This window comes from Sinocyclocheilus grahami, unplaced genomic scaffold (assembly GCF_001515645.1).
Source record: "Sinocyclocheilus grahami isolate Dianchi unplaced genomic scaffold, SAMN03320097.WGS_v1.1 scaffold436.1, whole genome shotgun sequence".
Taxonomy (NCBI): domain Eukaryota; kingdom Metazoa; phylum Chordata; class Actinopteri; order Cypriniformes; family Cyprinidae; genus Sinocyclocheilus; species Sinocyclocheilus grahami.
The window spans coordinates 313259-325975 of NW_015505615.1; the positions used below are offsets into that span (position 1 = coordinate 313259).

The window sequence follows — 12717 nt, forward strand, 5'->3', positions numbered from 1 at the left end:
TGTGTCTGTCTGTCTGTGTGTGTGTGTGTCTGTCTGTCTGTCTGTCTGTCTGTCTGTCTGTGTATGTGTGTGTGTGTCTGTCTGTCTGTCTGTCTGTCTGTCTGTCTGTCTGTGTGTGTGTGTGTGTGTGTGTGTGTGTGTGTGTGTGTGTGTGGGTGTATGTCTGTGTGTGTGTGTGTCTGTGTGTCTGTGTATGTCTCTGTGTGTGTGTTCAGATGACGATGAGGAGACTCAAGCGCCCGTGGAGCCGGACGAAGAGGAAGTGTGTGTAGGGTTCTGGAAGGCGACGTGTCCTCCGACCTGCACGAGCCCGTTGTTGGTGTTTGTGAACAGTAAAAGTGGAGATAATCAGGGCGTGAAGTTCCTGCGGCGCTTTAAGCAGCTGTTGAATCCCGCACAAGTGTTCGATCTGATGAACGGAGGGCCACATCTGGGGTAAAACACACACCTGTACCTGTTCACAGAATCTCTGCGCTTCACATTTGCTCATTGGCATCTGTACCTGTGTTTGTGTGTCTGCCGCAGCTTGCGTCTGTTTCAGAAGTTCGACACGTTTCGTATTCTGGTGTGTGGAGGCGACGGCAGCGTTGGATGGGTTTTATCAGAGATAGACGCACTGACTTTACACAAACAGGTACAAATTCATTCACAAACGGATACATAATCATACTGTGAAAACAGCAGAATCTCAGCTTGCATTCTTCTAACTACAATACATTGGTTTTTCATCATTACTTAAAGGCATTCACTGCAACCCGTCAAAATAAAAGTTCATTTTAACTGAATGAAATTGTGACAGAAATATATTTTACTATTGTATTGTAGAATGTACTTCTCAAATATTACAATTAATACAATTTAAGGAATATCACACCATTTCTTCTATATTTAATTTGAACAAGAAGCCTCTATTGTGCAGCACCTTTTTTTTTGCCAAAAAATAAAAGGAATTGTTAAATTATCATTTGATTACATTTTGAAAGATTCATTAATGTTTTATGCTTTCATTTGATTACTACCTTTTTTGATAATACATTTGTATTAACTAATAAATCCAGAAAAATTTAAACAGACAACACAGAATTTGTAAAATAAAGAAATATTTCATAGGACTCTTATTATTGTGGAAATTGTAAATTATTAAATTGTTAAATTTGTGTGAATTCAATTATTTAGACATGCTTTTTGATTATTAAACTTTAATTAAAACTATTATCCAGAAAAATATAAATAAAAAATAATCAAATTAACATTAAATAATTAATAATAATACAATTATATTAATAAATAAATTAATAAAGTAAAAACATTGAATTTTGAATTTAAATTGGAAAAACAGAATTGGGGGGGGGGGAATTAAAATGAATTTCTTAGGACCCTAAATATAGCATAAAGTGTAGGACACAATAGAGTTTCAGACAAAGTTTCTTTGCTTATACTGCCTCCTGGTGGTGGATTTTTGTGCCTGGCTGAAGATCAGTTCTGTTTGTTTATATATGTTTTATGTTAACATTTATGCATTTAGCAAATGCTTTTATCTGAAGCGGCTTAAATTGCATTCAAGGTTTACGTTTTCTCAGTTCATGCATTCCCTGGAAAACAAACCCATCTTTATCCAAGCTTTGCTGTTTGAGTTACAGGTTTATGTCAAGAAGAGTGTTGACGTGTGTGTGTGTGTGTGTGTGTGTGTGTGTGTCTGTCTGTGTGTGTCTGTGTGTGTGTGTGTGTGTGTGTGTGTGTGTGTTTCCCACCCTTTATTTATTTACAATTAAATAATCATTGTCAGATAGTACATCAAAATCTTTTCTCTTAAAGTAACCGCTGCTGTTCTGTGTCTCCTCTGCTCTGATTGGCTGTTCTGTGTTTCTGATTGGCTGTTCTGTGTTTCTGATTGGCTGTTCTGTGTTTCCTCTGCTCTGATTGGGTGTTCTGTGTTTCCTCTGCTCTGATTGGTTGTTCTGTGTTTCCTCTGCTCTGATTGGCTGTTCTGTGTTTCCTCTGCTCTGATTGGCTGTTCTGTGTTTCCTCTGCCCTGATTGGCTGTTCTGTGTTTCCTCTTCCCTGATTGGCTGTTCTGTGTTTCAGGTGCAGCACATTCTGACCTATGAGGACTCAGTCGCTGCTCATCTCTCCAAAATCCTAACGTCCGATCAGCACTCTGTGGTCATTTCATCCGCCAAGTACGTACTGTACACGACCATTTCTGTTCATGCGTATTCTAGCTGGTGGTTTATCTAAAAGCGTGTTTTTCAGAGTCCTGTGTGAGACGGTTAAAGACTTTGTTGCAAAAGTCGGACGTGCTTACGAGAAAAACACCGAAAACCTAGAAGAATCAGAGGCCATGGCTAAAAAGGTCAGCTGTGATTGGCTATCGGATGACTAGCTGTTTTGTGATTGGCTGTTCTGGAGTGTTCTGTGATTGGCTGATGAATGACTCGGGATGTTTTCGTGTGCAGTGTGGTGTGCTAAAAGAAAAGTTGGACTCGTTATTGAAAACGCTTAACGATGAAGCCCAGGCCAGCAGTGTGATGTCTGCGCCTCCACCCACCATCGCTGAGGAGCAGGTGGATGGGGAGGGTGTGGTTCTGGCTCCGCCCATGGCCCCGCCCACTGCCCCGCCCCCTTGCTCACCTCGACCGCCCGCCGCTATCTTCAAACCCCGAGAGCAGCTGATGCTTCGCGCCAACAGCCTGAAGAAAGCCATCAGACAAATCATCGAGCACACGGAGAAAGGTAGCGTTATTTCTGCTGTAAATGACAGAAAAAATTATATTAATATATAAATTATGTAAATATTATGTAATAAATATATATTAAATCATTTAAATAATTAAGGTTGGAATTGCTATATTTGTACAATCCAGAGACTAAAATTTGTTGAAACTGTAAAATAAAAGTTCGTAAAAATGAAGTATTTATTCTTAACTGTGAATTGTTTACCTTGGAAAAAAGAGTCTGTGTGTGGTTTTTCTACACTGGTGGGGACTTAAACCTGAATACACACCAACTCATGGGGACTTGTATCACCGTGGGAACCTAAATTGAGGTCCCCATGGGTAGAGAAGCTTATAAATCATACAGAATTAGTTTTTTTGAGATTGTAAAAATGCAGAAAGTTTCCTGTGAGGGGTAGGGTTAGGTGTAGGGTTGGTGTAGAGCAATAGAAAATACAGTTTGTACAGTATAAAAACCATTACGCCTATGGAATGTCTCCACAAGGATAGTGAACCAGATATGTGTGTGTGTGTGTGTGTGTGTGTGAGAGTGTGTTGTGTGTGTGAGTGTGTGTGTGTATGAGCGTGCGTGTGTGTGTGCGTTTGTGTGCTTGTGTGCGATCGTGAGTGTTTGTGTGTGTGTGTATGTGTGCGTTTGTGTATGTGTGAGTGCATGTGTGTGCGCATTTGTGTGTGTTTGTGTGCGTGTGTGTGTGTTTATGTGAGTGTGTGTGTGTGCGCATTTGTGTGTGTGAGTGCGTGTGTGTGCGCATTTGTGTGTGTTTGTGTGTGTGTGCGCGTGTGTATGTCTGTGTGTGTGTGTGTGTGTGTGTGTGTGTATGTTTGTTTGTGTGTGTGTGTGTGTTTGTTTGTGTTCAGACTTTGATTAATGTCAGAAGTAATAAACACAAAGCTCATTATCATTTTTGGATGACAGGTGCACTAAAAATGTTTGTTCATGCATCAACAAAACATAACAAACTAAAAGATCGATCTTGGGATTAAATATCAATATCATCAAAATGAAGAGTGATTATTATCAAAATCATGTGATCTCGTCTTGCAGCGGTGGATGAACAGAACGCTCAAACGGAGGAGGGTTTACCTTCCCTACCGGCGGAGGAAGAAGAGGAGGATGATGGTTCAGAAACGTTGTCTCTGCAGTCGTCATACAGCAGCAGAGCGCGAGCCAGCAGACGAGGTGAGGCGACTCGTTACAACGACTCATTAGTGACATACAGCAGCGCTCGTTTGCTCATTCTGTCTCTCCATCTCAGCGTCTAAGACTCCATGTGAGAAGCTCATCAGTAAAGGAAGCCTGTCCATAGGCAGCTCCGCTCAGCAGAACATGCCCATGCTGAACACTAAGATCCTCTACCCAAGTAAGAGTCTGTGTGGAAGCATCAGAGGTTTTGCTGTAGTTCAGAGGCTCATGTTGTGTGTTTGTGCTTGCAGGTCTCAGAGCTGGTGTGTCGGGCTCTTTTAGTGGCTCGGTGATCACCAGGCTGCTGGTCAACGCTGATCCGTTCAGCTGTGATCCGGAGAACCTGTGAGTCGTCGCTTCTGTCTGTTTGTCTGTCGACCGGTCGAATTTAGAGCAAAGGCTGATGGGAAGGTGCTTCTCTGTGTGTTTCAGGGATCTGTACACGGAGAAATGTGTGATGAATAATTATTTCGGGATCGGTCTGGATGCCAAGATCTCTCTGGACTTCAACAATAAACGTGACGAGCATCCAGAGAAATGCAGGTACATAAACATCAAATATATAATTGCAAACGTTTTTGAAAGAGTCTCTTCTGCTCACCAAAGCTGCATTTATTCATTTAATACAGTAAAAATAGGAAAATTGTGAAATATTATTACAGTTTAAAATAACTGTTTTCTATGTGAATAGTCAACTGTAATTTATTTCTGTGATCAAAGCTGTATTTTCAGCATCATTACTCCAGTCTTCAGTGTCACATGATCTTCAGAAATCATTCTATTATGCTGATTTGCTGCTCAAGAAACATTTCTGATAGTGTGTGTGTGTGTGTGTTTGTATGTTTGTTTAGGAGTCGCACTAAAAACATGATGTGGTATGGAGTCCTGGGAACCAAAGAACTTCTGCACAGAACATACAAGGGATCTGTCTCTGGGGCGCATCTAGTTGTACTGATCTCCGCTGAAATTCAGGGCTGTAGAGGTCATCTCTAGGTGCTGATCCACCATTTGATCTGGATACAGACTGGATCTGGTAGCTATGGTGACCTCGGAATAAGAGAGAAACAGACTTATATTAGCGTAGATGCCATTCTTCTAATGATGTAGCAAGTACATCGGGTGTTATGGGAAGTGTTCCCGGTTCCGGTTGTCCTAATTAATGCAGCCTAAAAATCCTTTAACGGATTTGAATATTAGAAATGTGTTAGTGTGTTATGTGTAAGCCAGGTTAAAGAGATGTGTCTTTAATCTAGCTTTAAACTGACATAGAGTTTAAATCTTCAGTGTGTGTGTGTGTGTGTGTGTGTGTGTGTGTGTGTGTGTGTGTGTGTGTGTGTGTGTGTGTGTGAGTGTGTGAGTGAGTGGGGGTGTGTGTGTGTGTGTGTGTGTGTGTGTACGGACATGTTTGTAAGGTTAATCATACCTAACCTGAGTGTGTGTTTGTAGTGTGATGGGAGGCCGATCCCTCTTCCCAGTCTCCAGGGAATCGCCGTGCTGAATATTCCCAGTTACGCAGGAGGAACCAACTTCTGGGGCGGAACTAAAGAGGATGATGTACGTTTGTGCAGTGACTTCCTGTGTATGTGTGTCTGTGAAATTTGGAAGTGTGTGTGTGTTTGTAATGAAATGTGTGCTTGTTTACAGACATTTATGGCGCCGTCGTTTGATGATAAGATCCTGGAGGTGGTGGCTGTGTTCGGCAGCATGCAGATGGCTGTTTCTAGAGTTATTAATCTACAGCATCACCGTATCGCACAGGTATACACACACACACACAAGGCTGCATTTATTTGATCAGAAGTTCAGTAAAATTGTGAAATATTATTACAATTTAAAATAATTGTTTCCAATGAGAATATCTGTTCAAATGTAATTTATTCCTGTGATCAAAGCTGAATTTTACTCCAGTCTTCAGTGTCACATGATCTTCAGAAATCATTCTAATATGCTGATTTGCTGCTCGAGAAACATTTCTGATTATTATCAATGTTGAAAACAGTTGTGCTGCCCAATATTTTTATTGAAACCGTGATGCATTTTATTTTTCAGGATTCACAGATGAATAGAAAGTTCAAAAGAACAGCATTTATTTGAAATAGAAATCTTTTGTAACATTAGAAATGTCTTTAATCTCACTTTTAATGCACATTAAATGCATTTTATCACATTTAATGCATCCTTGCTGAATAAAAAACATTGTACTGACCCCAAACTGTTAAATGGTTATGTAAATGTATATATAAAATATCTATTATTTAAAAAAACAAACTCTAGATTCATTAAGTTAGTTATTGCAGAGATAAATAATATATCAAAGATCACATAGGAAACAATTATTTTAAATTGTAATAATATTTCTAGGGCTGCCCTCAACTAAAGATTTTTCTGGTCGACTAGTAGTCGTTCATTTTAAGCATTAGTCAACCAATCGCACATTTAATAAACCATTAATAAACCATTTAAATCATGCTAATGAGCCTTTAATTGCCTGCATAGCCTAATAATTGCTTAAGCGCACTCATAAAGCTTACCACAGCACACTGGCAGAAGTAATGATGATGAATGTGTCAGGGAAAAACAGTAAGATTAAACTGAATTAACATTTTAATAATCTATTGATAAACTAGTGTTTTCTGTTTAAGAGATGAAGTTGGCGACACTGACTCGTCATCTCCACAGTAGTGATGCGCCTGCATGCAAGTTTCATACGGATTACATAATCTGAGAATATTAGTTTTTTTCAGATTTGAATTGTTCCATTTGAAAGTAGACATTTCACTCTCTATAGATATATTTTTCATGTCTGTAAGGCAAGTATACAGAGTTTTGCGCTCAAGTTCACAGAGACCGAGACGACAGAAAGCGCATCCTGTTTGCTGTCATTATTTTACAAAAGCTCAATGTTTTGTTGTTATAGTGAGTGCACACAAATAAACATAGAGGCTTTACAGATTCGAAAGATGTATTACTCTTATCTGTATGACCAAAAATGACCGCACCGGCGCCTCCATCTGTCATGCTGTGAGCGCGCTACTGTTCAGACACTTGAACAGCGCACATATTTCTAGGTTAACATTAGATTGAGCGGCCATGTAAAGTTGCTACTACTTACATATTTCAGATGATAAGCCATATTTGAGGTCGATGATAGGCGAGCATTTGGATGTACTGTATTACCACAAAATTTAGCCGTTAACGATCTGTTCGTCACGGACTGCGTGACCTCACCACTTCCTGTGGATTTTTTTTTCTGCGACTAATAAAATTTTGGTCGACCAAGCCTCTTCTCGTCGATTAAAGGTTAGTCAACTATTAGGGGGCAGCCCTAAATATTTCACAGTATTACTGGTTTTACTGTATTTTTTACAGCAACCTTGGTGAGCAGAAGAGACGTTAAAAAAATCTTACTTGTAGTGTATCTAAATTGTTAGAACTAGTTATAAATACTGTAACCCTAACAGAAAGCTTTCTGCGTTTTTATACTGTTTTCACATGTGAGGACATCGCCTAAAGGAGGTTTTCTCAAAATGTGTTTTGAGGCCGTGAGTCTGTGTAACCGAGTGTGTGTGTTTGTGTGTGGGGTGTGTGTGTGTTTTTGTGTGGGGTGTGTGTGTGTCTGTTTGTGTGTGTGTGTGTGTGTGTGTGTGTGTGTGTGTGTGTGTCTCATCAGTGTCGAACAGTGAAGATCACTATTCTGGGAGATGAAGGCGTCCCTGTGCAGGTGGATGGGGAGGCCTGGATCCAACCGCCCGGATACATCCGGATCCTGCACAAGAACCGCACACAAACCCTCACCAGAGACCGGGTCAGTGCCACACGCACAGCATTATGGGAACTCGGTGTGAAGCTCTCGGAGAAGTGAAACGCAGCTCACATACGGCTGGTTTTTTTCCAGGCGTTCGAGAACACTCTGAAGTCGTGGGAGGATAAACAGAGAGGCGAGATTCCTCGGCTGGTTTCCCAGCATGCATCGCAGCCGGAGATCGTTTCTGAAGACGAAACCACTCAGATCAGCCTGTTCGGACAAGCAGCCGGTGCACTTATACACAGGTACACAGATTTTAACTCATGTGAGGTACGGTTATTTAAATGAAATGTGCTTTTATTCATTGAGGATGCATTAAATTGATCAAAAGTGACAGTAAAGACATTAATAATGTTACAAAAGATTTCTACTTCAAATAAATGCTGTTCTTTTGAACTTTCTATTCATCTGTGAATCCTTAAAAACTAAATCTATCTCAGTTTCCACAAAAATATTGTGCAGCACGACTGTTTTCAACATTGATAATAATCAGAAATGTTTCTCGAGCAGCAAATCAGCATATTATACTGATTTCTGAAGATCATGTGACACTGAAGACTGGAGTAATGATGCTGAAAATACAGCTGCGCATCACAGAAATAAATTACATTTTAACAGATATTCACTTAGAAAACAGCTATTTTAAATTCTAAAAATATTTCACTATTTTTACTGTACTTTTGATCAAATAAATGCAGCCTTGGTGAGCAGAAGAGATTCACAAACATTAGCAAATCTTAACAACCCCAAACTTTTGAAGACTAGTGTATATACTTTATATTACAAACATGCTGCCTATTCTATATATATGCATATATAAATCTAATATACAAACAAGCATGAATGTGTGTTTAGTATCAGGGAAGCAGCACAGTCTCATCACACCATCGAGCAGGAATTGGCTCATGCAGTCAACGCTAGCTCTAAGGCCATGGATCTGGTGTACGCAAACTCCAAAAGCAGCGGGGTGAGTCGGTGTGTGGATTACGACTTCATAACTGGTGCTTAGCTGCTCTGGTTTGGTTCATGACATCTTTGACGTGTCGCGTGTGTGTTTGTAGGGTTTGACCTGTAATGTGGTGATGGAGATGGTCAGTAATGTCAAAGCTCTGCACAGTGAGACCCAACTGCTGCTCGCGGGAAAGATGAGCCTGGTGAGTGAATCTCACAGAGATGATATACAGTAAGGGAGAGGAGATGGACCGCTTGTAGAAAAATGATTAGGAGAAATTGGCTGTTGGAATGGAAGTCCTTTCAGTTTAAACAGCCAGTTGCCTTTTTCATAGATGTAAATTACTGTAGAACTTGCATGTGCATGAATAGGAAAAAGCTCAAACTTGTCATCATTTGAAATAAAGCTGAAATAAATTAAATGTAAATATTAAATGAAAAAAAGATTACTGAAATAAAAAATGTTTTAGGTGAAGTACTAAAATAATCTAAATCTGAAAAAATAAATACTAATATTAAAAAAAATATTAAAAATGATGAAAACACATAACAAATTTACTTAAACTAAAATTAAAATGAAAACTGAAAATCTACTTAGCTCAAACTTGTCATCATTTGAAATAAAGCTGAAATAAATTAAATGTAAATATTAAATGAAAAAAAGATTACTGAAATAAAAAATGTTTTAGGTGAAGTACTAAAATAATCTAAATCTGAAAAAATAAATACTAATATTAAAAAAAAATATTAAAAATGATGAAAACGCATAACAAATTTACTTAAACTAAAATTAAAATGAAAACTGAAAATATACTAAAAATATACTAGAATACTTTAGAATATATAATAGTATCTTAAAACAACACTTTTCACAATATGGACTGAATACTAAATCATGATGTTGCTTTTCATCTTCCAGTTAATTAAAAAAATAATACATAAATGTATTTAAATAAATAATCAAAAGTTTGATTAGAAAAAATATATATATATTAATTCGATTTTACTAAATACATTTATTAAAATAAATAAATACATAATTAAATAGCACATCTAACCTGGGTTATTATTAACTAAAACTAAAACCATTAAAATATCTTATATTACTTATATATTAAACTGATTTCAGCTAGTTATAAAAGTTAAAGTACAAAAATGTCTAAAACTTAAAAACTATGTAGATATATATTTTAAAAACTTATAAAAATGACAAAAACTAAATTACTAAAACTTTTACTAAAATGTAAATATTACCAAAAACTATAATAGTAATGATATTAAAATAACACTGCATCTAACAATACAGTACTTTAGTTTATTTTACATTTGTTTGTTTCATTTAGCGAGTAGCAATCGATAACTCTATTTTTATTTATTTTTTCAGAAATCACGTTTTTTTTTATTGTGTATTCCAAGTAATATATCAATCAAACTACAGTTGGGTTGTTTTGATTAAGTAATAATAACTTAAACAAACACAGGTAATTTACAAAATTAAAGTTCATTGAAAGTATTTTTTTTAAACATATTAAAAGTTTGTTTTATGGCAAAAGCAGGTAACTCCACATTTCATGTTTTAGAGTTTAAAAAAACGCTGGTTTAATCTTTGTAATCTCCTCAGATGATAATGTCTGACAAACGTTGTTGTTGTTGTGATCATAAACTGTATGGATGTGATTACACGCAACACACGCTCTGCTTTTACAAGCTTCCGTGAAAACCTTTCAGCTTTTATTTTCCTTTTTCGCCCTGAAGAAGATATCACAGGTTCATCAAGTTCGTCGAAATGATCCTGGATCACTTTTAGTCAGCTTTGACGAAACTCCTCTCAGCTAGCTCGTCTTTTCAGAGTGAAAGTAGCCTTGTCACCTGACCTGAATACAGCGCGCTGATTCGCTGAAATGGACTTATCGGCTTCTGTTCAGAAACAACAAGGTGCTTGTCGGCTTCTGCAGTAAAACCTGAATTCGAGATGCCTTGAAAGTGAACAAAACCGGCTTTTTTGACAAAACGTGTTTAGGGTTCAGATTGCACTATATGTGGAGAATAATGCACTGCATTTTTTTTTAAAGTGGCGTTTATCGGTTTTTGCTAATTAACTCTTCATATATATACTGTATATCATCAAAGACAAATGTGATTGGTCCACCCTAAAGTGTCGTGTGACAATTATATCTATGTGCTTTAGCAGCGAGCTGGATGATAATTTACATCTGAACAGTGACACTGAGAAACATTAATAGGCACTGAATTGATTGAGTTGAGTGTTTCATGATCATGTCTCTGTGTTTGTGTCTCTGCAGCAGCTGGATCCTCCTCAGAGAGATCAGCTGATCGGTGCGTTGAGTTCAGTCACTCAGCAGTTACGCAGACTCACAGACATCAGCTGGCTCAGTCAGCTCATCGACCCGGCTGACGACGAGGTGCGTGACATCCAGCTGTTTTTGGGATGTTTTGGTGAGTGTGTTCCAGTCTAATGTGTGTGTGCGCGCAGGGTCAGCTGTCTGATTTCTCCAAGCGCAGTCGTAGCGCTAAATTCCGCCTCGTGCCCAAATTCAAGAAAGACAAAAACAACAAAAACAAGGAGACGTGCGCCGCCCTCAACATGCCAGGTATGACCTGACCTTTGACCTCTGACCTCTGACCTCGTGCATGAGTGTAATACACGTGTGTGCTGTGTGAGCAGTGAATACGTGGGGTGTGGATGAAGTGGCCGTCTGGCTGGAGATGCTCTGTCTGTCCGAGTATAAGGAGATCTTCATCAGACATGATATCAGAGGACCAGAGCTGCTTCAGCTGGAGAGGAGAGACCTGAAGGTATTAGCGCTCAGCCTCTGGCAAATACCATGAAAGATGCACACATTTAGATGCATGTCTTGGATTGTGATCCAGGAGTTTTCCAAGGAGGCTGCAAGGGGTTCGTGGAAAACAGAATAACAGTGTAAAAAATGTCTAAATAAAGATAAGATTAAACTTTTTAAATTTGATGAATACAATTGGATATAAATAGCAAACAAACAAATACATACATTTTATTTTAAAAGATAAATAAATAATTGATTAAAATAATAATTGTGGTTTAAATAAACAATAAATAAATTTGGCTTAAAATAAACAAATAAATAATTGGTTAAAATAATATATAAATAAATAAAATTTGTTTTAAATAGACAAGAATTACATTTGAATTAAAAAGTATTAATTTGGTTTAAATAATGAAATTGATTAAAACAAATAAATAAAATTTGATTAAAAAAAACAATAAATAAATACATTTGAGTAAAATAAAAATAGAAATAATTGATTATAATAAATAAGATTTGTTAAAATAAAATGTTGTTTTGTTAAAACATTTTAAATACATTTTAAATATTAATTTGATTTAAATAAAGAAAGTGATTAAAACAAATAAATACAATTAGATTTAAATAAATATCATCTAAATAGGGTTATTATAATTAACTAAAACTGAAAAGAAGAAAATTCATTACTTGAAATAAAAATAATCATTAACTGAAATAAAGTAAAAAAAGTAAAAGCTGACATTGTATTTTTTGTTTGGTTTAAATTGAAGTACTAAAATAACAAACTAAATAAACTAAAACCTAAAACTCTAGACAAAAACCAATAAAAAAGACAAAAACACACAATAGAACTCCTAAATCTTGAACTAAAATGAAAGTGAAAACAGAAAATATAAAATAAAATCTCATTTAAAATATGAACAAAAACTGTAGTAGTAAATTAATAACACTGCATTTAACAGTATAATACTGTAGTGAGTAAAAAAATAATGATGAAACATAATAGACACTTGTATTGGTGTTTTTTCACAGTATTAATGAGGTCTTTACACATGAAAAGATATAACTGCCTTTTAAATTTTAGTATGGGGTCCCTGGCACGAAGATGATCATATTTGATCTGTATACTATGTTGTGTACAGAGCGAAGTGTGTACTATTTGAGTCAAGAACAACAGACTTAAAGCATCTTATATCTGTGTGTGTGTCTGTCTGTCTGTCTGTGTGTGTGTGTGTGTGT

General features: G+C 37.0%; 1 protein-coding gene across 1 annotated transcript in view; it reads left to right on the forward strand.

The window, feature by feature from the left end:
- The window catches only part of LOC107551861 (diacylglycerol kinase delta-like), a 28539-nt gene that overhangs the window by 14399 nt on the left and 1423 nt on the right, over positions 1 to 12717 (forward strand). The window contains exons 8-26 of the mRNA XM_016233617.1: positions 273 to 435; positions 526 to 661; positions 2020 to 2180; positions 2254 to 2353; positions 2457 to 2733; positions 3781 to 3915; positions 3992 to 4096; positions 4170 to 4263; positions 4351 to 4461; positions 4770 to 4866; positions 5365 to 5472; positions 5563 to 5676; positions 7589 to 7723; positions 7814 to 7968; positions 8579 to 8690; positions 8785 to 8877; positions 10978 to 11097; positions 11169 to 11286; positions 11361 to 11491. Coding sequence (XP_016089103.1) covers positions 273 to 435; positions 526 to 661; positions 2020 to 2180; positions 2254 to 2353; positions 2457 to 2733; positions 3781 to 3915; positions 3992 to 4096; positions 4170 to 4263; positions 4351 to 4461; positions 4770 to 4866; positions 5365 to 5472; positions 5563 to 5676; positions 7589 to 7723; positions 7814 to 7968; positions 8579 to 8690; positions 8785 to 8877; positions 10978 to 11097; positions 11169 to 11286; positions 11361 to 11491 — 2465 coding nt within the window. The remainder of the gene's footprint in view (positions 1 to 272; positions 436 to 525; positions 662 to 2019; positions 2181 to 2253; positions 2354 to 2456; positions 2734 to 3780; positions 3916 to 3991; positions 4097 to 4169; positions 4264 to 4350; positions 4462 to 4769; positions 4867 to 5364; positions 5473 to 5562; positions 5677 to 7588; positions 7724 to 7813; positions 7969 to 8578; positions 8691 to 8784; positions 8878 to 10977; positions 11098 to 11168; positions 11287 to 11360; positions 11492 to 12717) is intronic.